The sequence below is a fragment of the Grammomys surdaster genome, unplaced genomic scaffold (genome assembly GCF_004785775.1).
Source record: "Grammomys surdaster isolate TR1022 unplaced genomic scaffold, NIH_TR_1.0 198, whole genome shotgun sequence".
NCBI lineage: Eukaryota > Metazoa > Chordata > Mammalia > Rodentia > Muridae > Grammomys > Grammomys surdaster.
In genome coordinates this window covers 7,707,965-7,722,163 of record NW_021604643.1, presented here as the reverse complement: position 1 = coordinate 7,722,163, position 14,199 = coordinate 7,707,965, and the positions used below count along the sequence as shown (strand labels likewise).

At 39.2% G+C, this 14,199-nt stretch overlaps 1 protein-coding gene across 1 annotated transcript; it reads right to left on the bottom strand.

Moving 5' to 3' along the window:
- Positions 1-4,814: 4,814 nt before the first annotated feature.
- On the bottom strand, positions 4,815-6,494 carry LOC114623416 (protein FAM111A-like). Its single transcript, XM_028770079.1, has one exon. The coding sequence runs from the start codon at positions 6,492-6,494 to the stop codon at positions 4,815-4,817; it is 1,680 nt and encodes a 559-aa protein (XP_028625912.1).
- Positions 6,495-14,199: the final 7,705 nt, after the last annotated feature.

The window sequence follows — 14,199 nt, the reverse complement described above, 5'->3', positions numbered from 1 at the left end:
ATCTATCTATCTATCTATCTATCTATCTATCTATCTATCTATCTATCTATGGCTATTTGTCTATATATATGCATATATATACATGTGTAGGTATATGTGAATGCATGTAAGTATGCATGAACACTTGTGGAATTTTTGAGACAAGTAGACTGTGGTCAAGCCAGCCAAAACATGGGTGTCTGCATGTGTCTATGTGTGTGCCTGATTTATCCCTTTCTTCCTCCTCTTTCTTCTCTGGTTGACAAAGAGATAATGAACTCTAAGCTTCTTGCCTGGCTAGGGAGGGGCCCTTGGACCAGAGAGAAATGAAGTCTTTTTGCTAATTCCCTTGATGTTACCAGTTTGAGTCAAATTACCGGAAGTAAGCAGATTTTAGTGACAGAATAGCAAAAAAGAGTTACATTTCCAGAAGCCATCAGCTTCTGACCCCCAGAACAGTAAGAGAGAGTCACAAGGCCAGAGGCCATGAGTCGTTGGCCTTCTTCTGATGCTGTGTCCTTCCTCAGTTCCTAATCCCTTGCTAGGGCTAGTAGCCAGCACTGGCACATCACCTCTCTCAGCAAGTTTTCTCCTTGCTCCAGGGCTTTGGGTTGACATCCTCTAGCTGAAATTTTATGGAAGATATCTTCTCCTTCTCCTCTTATACTCAAAGGTGCTCTTATTCTTAAGTCCATTATATTCTAGCTTCCCTTAATTAGCCTCCACTTCTTTAATAAATCTTGTACTCCTCAGAAGCAGCCATCCCAATAGTAAGCCTCAAATCTAAATCCAATAAACCAGAACATAGTAGCAGATGATGCTGAATGTTGGTGTTAGGGATAAGCCCTCTCATTTGTTATTGTTGGAACATGCAAAATAGTAATTACTTTTGGAGAATTTTGGCAGATTTTTACAAAGCTGAACACTGTCTTAGTGTAGACTCCAATTATACTCTTTGGTTGGTATTTGGCCAACATTGTTGAAAATGTATGTCACACAAAAACCAAAGCACAGAGTTTTGTAGCTGTTTTATTCATTATTCACTAAACACTGGGAGCAACTAAGATCTCTTCAAAAAGAGAGTAAATAAATTGTAGAAAATCTATATGTCAGTATGCAATAAAGAATAGAAATGAGCTATAAATCCACAAATATACAAGAAACATTAATGATTTATTGGCAGTCTTGAAAGGTACGTGCCATATGACTCCACTTATGTGACATTCTGGAGAAGGTAAAACTATGAGGACCCTAAGAAGATAGATTGCAACCAGCATTTAGAAAGAAAAAAGGACAGAATGGGTACTTAATAGAACAACCAAACTACTCTGTAGATTGTTACAGGATATTTGATCACACAGGTTGCAGACAGAGAGAACAAGATAGACAAAGGTGAAGACAGAATGAGCCAGAGAACAGGAAGGAGGTAGAAGATTAGAGCAGATTACTAGAGTTAGTATGAGGGCAAACAGAGCAATTCAGTAAGAATCTAAGAGAAGCCAGACTGAATCAGTCAGCTTGGACAGGAGTTTTGAACCAGAAAAGCTGAGTTGAACCAGTCAGCCAGAGCTCAGAAAGAACCAAGAAAGGGTGAGTTTATTTATCAGTAAGTTTCAAAGGCTGAAAACCTTCTAGACTTATATGGAGGCTAGAAGCTTCCAGGATTAGGCTTAGGTTAGCAGACTGAGGCAGTAAGTCTGAGATATGACAGTTACATCAGGCTAATAAAAGTTACATTTACAGTAGATACTTTAATAGACAAATGACATTACATATCTCCTAAATCCAGTAAATGTCACACGGTGAACTTTAAATTATATAAATTTACAAAATCATTTAGGAACTCAAATGCTCAGAAGATAGCATGAATGTGGGTTATCCTAAGAGAATTTATTATTTGTGTAACCATTCCAAATGTTTAAAGACTCTCACTCAACTGGGATGTGTGTCAGGTAGGTGGAAGCCTTCACTTGAATTTAGAAAGAAATGGCATGTGTCAGATAAAAGCAAAAGAAATTTCACAGGAGCATTGTTTAGCTGATAAAACATTATTTCTCATCCAAGAATAGATGAGAAATTTTGCCGTGTTTGCTAGTGCTATATATTATCTTCTCTATATTTAGGCATATATCCATATAGTTGTAAAATATCTATTATATGTCTTTATAATATATATGTCTATGAATCTATGTCTCTGTATCCATATCTATGCATTTTATCTATATCAGATATTTATCTATGGATGTATATATGTATTTATTTATGCATATATCATTTATATGTTTAGGTATATCATCATGTGTATATGTATTAATGTATATATCTATGTATGCATTTATTACCTATGTATCCATGCAGTTAACTAAATAGCTATTATCTATGTATCTATACTTTTACATATGTATGTAACATCTATGTTTTTATGTACCTATACTCTGATTAATCAACTAACTAAATGACTGAGATGTGGTTAAAAAAAAAAACTATATTTCCCAAAGTTGGAATGAGAATTTATAGAGATGCACTGAGAAGAGGCTGAAATGTTCTATGAAGTTATGAATCAGATTTGGTGACATCTATAATAATTCTGTAATTTACTGTAGATACAAATGGTTATGGGTACAAATATTTATGGATCTATCTATCTATCTATCTATCTATCTATCTATCATCTATCTATCTATCTATCTATCTATTTATCTATCTATGCAGGTTACTACGTATACATATATTTCTTTGCTGCATTTTAATTCAGTATTTTTAAGATGAAAAGCACTCCTCCCATGATTACAGGAGACATATATACAAAAGAAAAGAATAGATTACTTAAAATTCTCAGGGGCTAGCAGGGTGACTCAGTACTATAGACATGCTTAGGATTCATAAAGCTCTGGGTTCAAATTTCTGCAAAGAGATTTGGAATTTGGTGAGCACAGTGCATTACTAGAGGTAGGCACAGATGCACAAAAGTGAGCAGAGCTGGGGGCAGGACACATGAGCATAGGACAATGGGGAACAATGTCAGTGCCTTTACTGCTATTACTGAAGAATTGAATAAAAAAGTCAATAAGAAGAAAGAAATTCCAATTTCAGAATAATCCTATTGAATTATGTAGCTACTCTAGGAATACCTTCCGCAGGAAGGAGGAACATAAGTCTTAACTCTTTAAACAAGGACCATGCATAGTGATTTCCTTCCCATGGGTACAAAACAGAAAGTGAAAAGAGGAGGAGGAGGAGAAGCACAGCTTCACAATGTGACTAAATAAACTTGATTGGCAGCATGAAAACGATTCCTGACTGTGATCACCCTCAGAACTCATAACTCAATATAGTCATTAGAAAGTCATCAGGCAAACCCCAATAGAGGCACATACTAAAAGCTGCTGACCACTATTCTTCCTACTGCCAGGGTCATAGAAACCAACAGCTCCAAAATGTTGTCACAGCCTTCAGGAACCTAAAGGAGACATGATAACTAAATGCAAATATGGATAGAATCTGGGAACAGAAAGGGAGACATTTGTTATAAGCTAATGAACTCCAAATAAAATCATAGGTCTTTAAGTTAGGTTAATTATAAGAAGAGATAGTTATCATCTGATTTTCAGTTGAAATGGGTAGGGAAGGGGCTCATGAACTCCAACCCTTAGCTGAGGGTTTCTGGCACTTGAAGCCTACTTGGGAAGGAAAAGTCAGTTTTCTTAAGTGTATGAGCTCTAGTAATTCAAATATGCTCCAGTATATGCCCCAACACACCTCAGTATATGGATACCACAAGTTGGAGTCATGTTAATTTAAAAAGAAACAAAAAACAGAGGATGCTGAGTTGGAAGAGAGATGGGGTAGAACAGGAGGAGTTAGGAAGAGGAACAGAAAGGTGAATATGATCAAAATATATTGTATGCATGTCTTATATCTTAAAAGAACTAATACACATCTACTTTTTAAAAGCAGAAGAAAATAGGCTACAGGCATGGGAAGACTTGTGCCATACTTAGCACTGGTCAGAGAAAACTTAAGACAATGTTTGAGTGCTAAGTATAAATAGTGTGAGTATGCAGGTGTGGATGAGTGGTTTGTATTAAACTCTCAGGAATCATCTCAGGGAACTAGATAGACGGGGGTCACAAAGAATGTAATAGGCAGAGGGAGAGATGTGGTGTACTGTCTTCTAAACATGACAGGGATGGAGCAGACATCTATTCACAGAAGCAATGGTTGCCCAAACAAGATCAAGCCCACCAAAATTCCTGCAAAGATGAGCTGGGGCCTCCAGGATACTGTCCCTTGTTGAGGATCTATTGGCAGTTGATGGCTGTTCGTACAAGGGAAGTCACATTCCTTTGAGGACATAGCTGCTGGTAGGTGCTCATGTACTAGTGAGTGGCCATATATTTATGGGCATATGAGCAGTACTAATTGGATTCAGAAAGTTATGAAAAATAAACAGTTAAAAAGAAGACATGAAACTGCAGTAGATTTGGATCCTAGAAAAGTTGAAAGAAGGCGGCAGTAGATGGATATGGTCAATATAGATTGTATAAATGTGTGAGATTTTCAAAGAGTAAGAATGCTTTTTTCTTTAAAAAAAAAAAAAGGTCAGGCATAAGTGGGTGAGGAAGTCCTTGGTCCAGTGAAGGCTGGATGCCCCAGTGTGGGGGAAATCGTGGGTGGGGAGGTGGGAGGGTCGGGGGGCATATCCACATAGAAGCAGGAGGAGGGGGTATGGGATAGGGGGTTCCTGGATGGGCGCAAAATGGGGAAATGGGATAACATCTGAAATATAAATAAAATATCCAATACAAAATTTTAAAAAGGTAAAAGAAAATAGATTAGATTCTCTCCAGTCCCCAACAATCTTGACTATTCATTTCTACATCCTGCTGATTTACACATTCCTCATCATACCATGTTTTATGCTTTTGTTTAATATCACTGAGGATGCATTTTATAGAAGATCCAAACTCTACGATACTGGAAACACCATTTTCATACTCACAAATGAAGCCAGCAGTGTGCATGGCTACCAGTGACCCTTTAGAATCAAATATAGGAGATCCAGAAGATCCACAGTAAAAAGTGTTGTCACAGGTAACCACACCAGGTTCATGACCTGTTTCTTGGAAACTTCTTTGGGTGTATATATAGATATATTGCATTGTATTGCTGCCCTCTACTACTTCTCTTTCCTGCATGTGCTCATCTTGAGAAATCACAGCACAGCCGTCACTAAGCTTCTGTTTTACATCAGGATGACCAATGATATATATCAACCCACTGGACGGTACAGGGGCTATTCCATTATACAACCCTGCAGGTTCTTGTCCATTTTTCTTCAGTTTCAGGACAGCATAGTCAATGATGTTATCAGATATCTCAAACCAGGGCTCAACGAAAAAGAAGGAGGTGTCTTGTTTTGCCAGGAACTCTTCATAATCAAATGTGACTTTCACACATTGACTAATTTTATCTGTCCACTTACTTTGCTCTATACCTTCACCCATGATGTCACTGATCACATGCCGGCAAGTGAAAATGTACAGCCCTGTAAAAACAAAGCAGGTAGCACAACCCTCATTTCCCTCGTTGTTCCAAACAATGAGCCCAACCGAGTCACTGAACTGTGAAAGAAGTTTGAGCACTTTAGTTGGGGTGGAGTTTTTGGTCAGTTTCCTGAAGTTATCTTTATGCATTTCAAATGAGGAAGTTCCTTTACTTTCTTCCTTGATGTACGCTCTAAGTTTTTCATACTCTCTCTTCAGTGTGGGATATTCATCTACAATGTATTCTTTCAGCTTCCTATAGGATGGCTTCTCTAAATCAGTGGGGTCTGCTGCCTGAGGACATTTTATTCTCTCAAGCTCCACCTGAAAGAGCTTGCCCTCTAATTCATCAACTGGTTGCGTGTTTTCTATGATGGTGTCCAAGTCTTTAATGAGCTTCCAATGGTCACTCTCTACAAAGGAGTAAAACCTGCCATCCTTCCTCAGAGTTTCTTTAATGGTGTCTCCCTTGAAGCCATACACACAGAGTTTGTTCCCCTCATGGTGAAGTTCTCTAAACTTGAGAATTCTTTCATTCCTCTTCCCAACTGCATGAATATAAAATTTCACGCAGTCAATACACACATGGTCCTGAGAACCATACACTTGCTTATCTTCTCTCTGTTCTTTTTCTGTTTTAGAAAATGTAATGACCACGTGGCTGTTTTCTGGAAAACAGCAGAGGGGCATGCCAGGGTTTATGTACCCTTTGATTCCTTCTTTGCCATACACCAGCATTTCTTTGCCCTGTTGACTTTCTTTGACAGCACTGAGAGTGTTGAGTGCTGCATACAAGCTCTCTGTCTTCTTATGTGTGAGCGTATATTTCATTTTTCCAGTTTTCCAGTGATTTCCATCTAAGGTGATGATAATTGTCTTATATGTCTGATCTTGCCGGTTTTTCTTGAGTGAATATGCCCATTGGTCCTGCAGGTTTGTTACCTCACTTGTTCTCTTTCTAGATTCCATCTTAATTTGATAAATATTGCAATCACTCTGCTCTTCTTCGAGGACCTAAAAAAAAAATAGTATATAGTCCAATGTTTCTATTTTTTAATGAGCAATTCACAAAATTCCTGTGGAAAACTCAGCACCAACCTCCAAAGATCAGTGTGTATAATTAACCAGAGTTTAACTTGGGATCCAAAATATAAGCTCAGTTTCCTATCAAACCAGTCAGAAAAGCTTGTATTATGTATGGTCATTTCCCAACAGCAAAGAGAAAAGATGGAGGGGTTATCTAGATAGTTTAAAATCTACCAACTACCTGATGGGGTGTTTCAGGTCTTGCTTATTATTTTAAACAATATAATTTTTGTCTTTTCCAAGCCATTTAACCAGTGCAATATTTTCATCATATTGCACTGGAAATTGTATTTATTTATTTATTTATTTATTTGTTATTGCTTTTCTGCTATAGGGTTTGATCATTTAATCAAGGTTTCCATGGAATCCTTCAATTAGTCCCTGTTGTCTTCAAACTTGTAAATATCATGCCTGTACCTTCTAGTGCCTGCATTCTAAGGATATCTCACCATGCCAGGTTTTAATTTTTTTTTCATTTTAAAGTGCCAAATTCAGAAAGAGTACAGCACAATGATTTAGAACTAGGTATTCAATGATAATAATGAAAAGTTATTACTTAACTAATTATTTGCTCTTAAAGAATCGTTACTTTTGGTAATAGATACCTCGATTCACCCAGTATCTAACAGGCAAGAATCTGCTATATCTTCTATTACATCCACACTCAAATTCTTTAAATAGGTGAGAAAGAAAATGGCCTCCCTGGCCTTTTGGTAAACATATTGAGGTACTAAACATTTTCCCTAACATCATGTAATAACCAGCAGAGGAACTGAATGTGTGAATGCTAATGCTCGGTTACCTATCATTGCCCACTGGTCCATGCATTCTTTTTCATAAACCTTTTGTCCACAACTTTCATCTTTGTAGGCTGTTTTCTCATTTTCTCTAAGTCATGTTATTATGAAAACGATGCCAACAGTCATGGGTTCATATTCCAGCAATGCTACACAGTGGTAATAAAGATAGCAATAACAGAGGATGGTAAAGATTAAACCTGTTATCATTTGAATGACACTAATATTTTCAGATGTAGAGATTAAGAATAATGTAAGATAATATAAATTTACTCTGGCCATGCCTGGAAAGTCCTGTAAAGCATGTCTGTAGTCCAAATACTCTCACCAGCAGCAACCTTGTCATACCGTGTGGAGTGCTGTAAGTGATTTTCAACTATTTAAAGACAGTTGGAACAATTTAGCGGTCTCTCTCTCTCTCTCTCTCTCTCTCTCTCTCTCTCTCTCTCTGTGTGGGTGTGTGTGTGTGTGTGTGTAGGGGTGTTGTGGTTATTGTTGTTTCCTGCAATGTGAAGCCCCTATTCAGGAGGAAGGTAAAAATCTACTTTCAGAGTGCTAGGATTTCAGGTCTTACTTGACCTGACACTTTTAGGGGAAAGGGAAGTAGTGAACGTGGTTGTCAGATTATTGATCTGCAATAGAATAATACAGAGACAGATCTAGGGTTGGCGTGGGTTTTCTAGCTATTCAGGTTTTCTAGCTTTATGGAACTTGGATAGGAAGAAACAAGTCAGAGGCTTTGAACTGGTATTCTCAAATGCCTGTCAATATTCAACCTTCCTGATGTTCAAGGACCTTTGTGGTTTCACAAAATGGTCATTTTTATAACTGAGCCTGGAGGGTAGAAAGAGCTTTAATTTCATCAAACTTACCCAAGTCTTCAGTTCTCCTCCAGCAATTCCTTTCTCTCTTCCCTCTCCATAAACAAATGGAAAACAGTCTTCCTTACCTGCCTAACAAGGCCACATAGTAAGAATCAATATATAAAAAATAATTTTATAAACTTAAGTACTATAAGAATATAGGTTGTTCTAATTTAATAGATCATCTGGACTCAGGATATTTCCATGCTATTAAAAAGTATTGGCTTCATTTTCCAGTTTCTCTTACTAGATTGTATCTGATGTTTTTATCATCATCATCATGATTGTTTTAGACAAAATTACAATAGTTTACCTTCAATAAAAGACTACTTTAATGTGACTTAAACTTGAAATACAAATCCCTTCCACAATCCCACCCACTCAAATAGGAAGAATCATGCAAATGGGAATGATTTCATAAAATGCAAGGAAGCAGCCTCCTGGCAGGAAGAACTATGCAATTTCGACCAAGGATGGCCAAGTCTGTTATGTGTATATTTCATAACAGGATATAGAGACATAACTGAGAAGAATAGTACAGGGTTTTCACGTTTGTCTTTATATCACAAATGTCCTCCATGACCTGCTCACCTCACAGTTCATAGTAGCTTAAAGATGAATCAGATGATTCATCTGAAACACTAATTTCAAAACGATTCAATTTGTGCCCAAATCTATTCAGCTCTCATATACTGTGAGGAGGAAATGATTAATTGGTATCCCAGATCCCACTTTAGCTCTGGCTTTGTTTGCCTCAGTATGCTAAGTTAATAAGCAGCTAGTTTACCCACCAAGAACAATCACCCCAACAACAGAAAGGGAGCATTATATATCAAGTACTATCCTAAAAATTTAACAGAAATTACCTCTAATTGTTAATTAGCAAAACTGCCATGAAAAGCAATCTTTATTTTCATGGCAGCTGAATTTTGTTTGTGGGAAAGTATACCACTGACAAGAGACATGACAGGCCCAAGTCGAGAATCCAAAGCAGAGATAGATTCAAATACAGATGGAACCTTTCCCCATAGGAGCTTGCAGTCCAGGAATTCAAAGTGTTATACTTACCTTGATGTTAAGCCCCAGTTTTCCTTTAGATGGAGGTAATGGAGTAATGGGAAATTTGCAGAGGAATAAGTAGCTCATGGGCAACCCCTCCAGAATCTGAGAACAACTACACTTCAGCATCCTTATTATAATTTTTAAGAGTACTTGTCTATGCTGTTACTTTTGGGGCAATGTGGAAGTAAGGGTTTTCACAGAAACCTTCTATGTCTCTCTCAACTGTGAGTCTGCAGTCATCAATACCATTGTAAAAGTAGCTTCCTTGCTCTTTACAGTCATTGGGAGCAGGGATCATGGACATGGGTTTCTGGTGACCGTACTAACCATGGTCTGATCTACATAGTCTCCAGAGGCAGCATATGCCACAGACCTCAGTATGATCTCTGGTGGCAGTATAGACCAGGCACATCAACATAATCCTCTGCTGTAGCATGGGAGTAGCATAGACTCAACATCAACTATTGTGAAGATTGAAAATACATCGTGCAAGCTGAGCATGGTGACACATACCTTTAATCCCAGCACTCAGGAGGCGGAGACAGGCAGATCTCTTTGAGTTTGAGGCCTGATCTAAAAGTGAGTTCCAGGACATCCAGGGACACACAGAGGAACCCTGTCTTGAAACAAAACAAAACAAGACAAAACAAATAAGCAAACAATAAGCAGGCAATGGCTTCAGACAATGGCCACCTGTGACAGATTGCTTAGGGAATATTACTGCTAGTGCTGTTATCAATACTAAGACTTAACCAGGGACACTCTTAGAACAGTGAGGTTCTGGGGAAATGAAACTGTGTTAAAGTATTTCTGAGGCCATGGTTTTATTTCTCAACTGATCAATCAACTTGGGGAGTACTGGTATCTGCTGATGATTCACTTAGAAAAACGAACTGAGCAGAGGAAACAGGGAAAGACAGAGCAGAGATTCCACCATCTTGTATTCTTGCTGAGGCTAGTTTAGGTTTAACTTCAATTTGATCTCCTTGAGAGAGAATCCTATAGAAAATTACCTAACTGTTCTAGGACCCAAGGCTAAGATGTCGCAGCTACTTATCTTCTGTGAAAATTCCTGCTTATAAAACACCCCCTGTCCTGCTGCTGAGCAAGATATCAATCATGCTGTGATTTTTGCCTTTAAAATCCCCTTAATCTAAATGCTCAGGGATACTATACTTGGGTCCCGAATACTCGAATGTACTCTTGACCAGATGGTATAAAGACTTTCAATTGACTATAGACAGTGTCTGAGTGGCCATCTCTGCTGGGCTCCCTGTAACATAGACAGCAACATGAATTTTCCAGTTCCCTTGTAAGTTTTTGAACAAGAGTTAAAAGGTTAAGAATCTACTTCATATTCATTTCTCCACCCCCTAGCTTTTCCACTATCCAGACAGAATCATCTTATAGCAAAATATTCAATGCTTGCAGCTATCCTAAACCAATCCATGTTGTGATAGGAGGAGCTAGGATTCTACCGACCTTAATACAGGAGTTGCTGCCTCTTCTTCAGTATAGTCATAAAGTAATGGAGCCTGTGGAGGGTTACCGCTCCGTATCCCTGGCCCCTCTCTTCATCACCCCCAGGCAATTACCCTTTCTTATTTCCCTCTCCTCTTTCTTTCCTGTCTTCCTTACCCCTCTTCATTTGCATCCTCCTCTGTTTCACCCCCTCACTTCTGGTTTACTTCCTTACCCTCCCTCCCCCACCATTTCCTGACCAATCTTAAAGATGCTTAAGTCTTCCTAGCTTGACTAACTTCTCTCTCTGTTTCAATTTCCTCAGCTGGAGTTTTAAGAAACAAGATGAACAGTTCACAGACAGCTTGTCCTAACCCACCACAATATTGCCTCCAGGACATAGTGGAGCAAGAAGCAGCCACTGAAAACAAACTTAGGCTTTCCTGGTCCTCCAAATGAATGGCACTTAATGGCTTCACCATTAAGAGCATCTAGTTTCCAGCCCAGGGGTTCTAGTGCTGCTGAGTGCTTGCCCACCCTAGAGAGTACCTGTGTAGTCTATGCACTTACAGACCTGCTTCACATATTCTCAGCCAGCAAATTCAGGCCCTGACTCAGGTCAGCTCTTCTACAAGGAATCAACCGTCTCCCAGACATTGTCTGGCCAAAGAGAAAGTACCCAAGGAAGCTCAGGGTAGTCAAGGGAGCAAGGCAAACAAGATGAGAGGGTGGGTGAAAGGAAGCTACACCCTTAGAAAATTAATCTCTGGCCAATTGATTTGTTTTATACCATTCCCATTTTTTCTTTTCTCCATTTTATTTCTGACTTTTAAGGACGGGGGTGTGTGTGTCACAAAGTACTGAGTTTCATTATGACATCCAATTGCTTATTTTCCTGTCTTCCTTACCCCTTTCCTTTTAAATTCTTTTCTGCCCCACCCCCTCATTTCTAGTTTTCTTCCTTACTCTCCCTCCCCCACCATTTCCTGACCAATCTTAAAGATGCTTAAAGCTTCCTAGCTTGACTAATTTCTCCGGGTTTCAATTTCTCTGCTCACTCTCCCAACATCTCTCAGCATTTACATTTGCCCTGGTCTCTGCTTCTGTGACTATTGAAGTGGGGAGATGGGCTGTTTCCTGTGTGGCTAACAAACGGCAGATCTTGTCCCTCACACATAAAAGCATTTCAAAATCTAATCATATAATAAAACAGACTTTTGTAGCAGATGTACCCCTTTAATCCTGGCACTCAGGAGACAGAAGCAGGTGGTTTTCTGTGAGTTCAACAATAGTTAGGTCAATATAGCAGGCTCTAGGACTTCTAGGACTATACAATAGAGGGACCCAGTTTCAAACCCCAAAAGAAAAAAGTCCTTAAAAAGTAAATTTGCCCATTTCATTCAGCTTTTACCAAGCACAACTAAAGGAACTGATTACAACATCCTTTTTCTCACCTCCAGGGGCAGAGAGCACCTGCAGAGAAGACCTTAGAGCCTTGTACTGGTTCTAGTTGGGGGTTGCTAACATCAAATGGGGGCTCCCAGAAATCTTTGTTAAGTAAAGTTCAGTTTATTGTTCTCAGGGTAATGAAAACAATCACGTCACTGAATCTATGATGGTAGTGAGGGAGAAGGATAAAGCTGAGCTGAGCTGAGCAAGAGTATCATTCTGGGATGCTGACTTCTGGTTTACTGTGGGAGATTAGTTAAGATTTAGTAGCAGAGTCAAGATTTGTGGATTACAGGAAATTTAAGATTTTGAAACAAAGGGTGAGGTAATCTTGGTTTGCACTGTGTTCTTTATGTTTTATATTGAAGATTGGTTGGATCTTTGAGGAACCTACTGGATAATAATGAGATTTTCACTTTTCTAGTCCATGTGAGAACATCCCTGCGATAACACATTTATGTTGAGGCAAGCAGGAGGGAAATAGTCACATTGATGAAGTAGCCACCTATGTGAGTGTAGATGCTTCCTTCTCCTTGAAGCACTACACATGACTGAGAAAGAAATCAGCATATGGCACTTACTCTGTGACACTGAGAAAACACTGTGGGGCTGGAGAAGCACCTACCAGATGCTCTTCCAGAGGACAGGGGTTCAATCCCCAGCACCTACACAGTGGCTCACAACTATCTGTGACTTCAGTCCCAGGGGATCCAGTGTTGTCTTCTGACCTCTCCAGGCACTGAATACACATAGTGCACAAACATACATCCAGGCAAACACTCACAAAACTTTAAAATAAAATCTCAATTATGATGGAAAATCTTAGGAGGCATTTTCATGACGTGGCCAGATAGTTTCACAGAAATCGTTTTCAAAAATTTACCATGGATCTTCTTCAAGCATGGCTGAAGAAATCCTTATAGAAGTTCATTTTGGCTGCAGAAAGCACGCAAGTGGAGCCGCACTCCTCACTCAGGAATTTGATCTTTTCTCCTGGTGGCTAGAGAGCCTGCACTATGTGGTGAGCACCAGTGGGAGCCTAGCTCCTGCCTCTTTTTTTTCCTCACCCACAGTCACACACTTTGACATTTATTCTGTGTCACTTAAGATTATTGTAACGGATTTAAAATTAGAATAGATGCACTAAACAAGGCTTTCTTATATGAATGCTGAACAATTCTCTATGTAATATCAAAATATAGATTGCTATAGTACATCAGTTTAGTCCTGTAATTTCCAAAGATATATTCTGAGACTTAATCATTAGCCAGATATGAGGGACAAACATGCAGTAGAAATCATCACTGAGTCCTTTAATCAGTGGAAGAATATATGTTATTAAAGTTAGGATAGCACGGAGCTCTACAGACCTTTCTTAAGAGCTCTGCAGACCTTTCTTAGGAGCTCTGCAGACCTTAGTGGCTGTGCTCTAACCAGGCCTCATGTAGAGAGCTTCTGCATACTGAGGCCATGTTAATGGAGCCTCAGCCACACTCACACTTAATCTTTTTTTTTTTAAGTTGAAAAGAGATTTTTTTCATACAATCTATTTTGATTATAGTTTTTCCAAGTTCCTCTCTGATCCGCTTTGTTTCGTCCCATACATCCATACCCTTTCTTTCTCTCTCTTATTAGAGAACAATGTTAGCATTTCTTCTAGTCTCTGTCCTACAATTACCTGGCAACAGCCAGAGGTACGCCAGACTCAGAATAAAAGTGTTAGTATTTTGTCAAAACTCCACCTCTACCTGGCAACAGCCAGGCATGCTCCTCCTCACAGTTACCTGGCAACAGGCAAGTAGGCCTGCCCACTATAAAAGGGGCTGACTGCCCCCTCCTCACTCTCTTGCCCCCTTACACCCGCACCTGCAGGTTGCTGTCTCCCCTACCCCCTTCCTTTCCCCTTCTTTCCACGTGGTCATGGCTGGCCTCTCTCTCTCTCTCTCTCTCTCTCTC

Excerpts from the sequence above, each read along its gene's own strand:
- LOC114623416 (XM_028770079.1), bottom strand. The coding sequence starts at position 6,494 with ATGGAATCTAGAAAGAGAACAAGTGAGGTAACAAACCTGCAGGACCAA.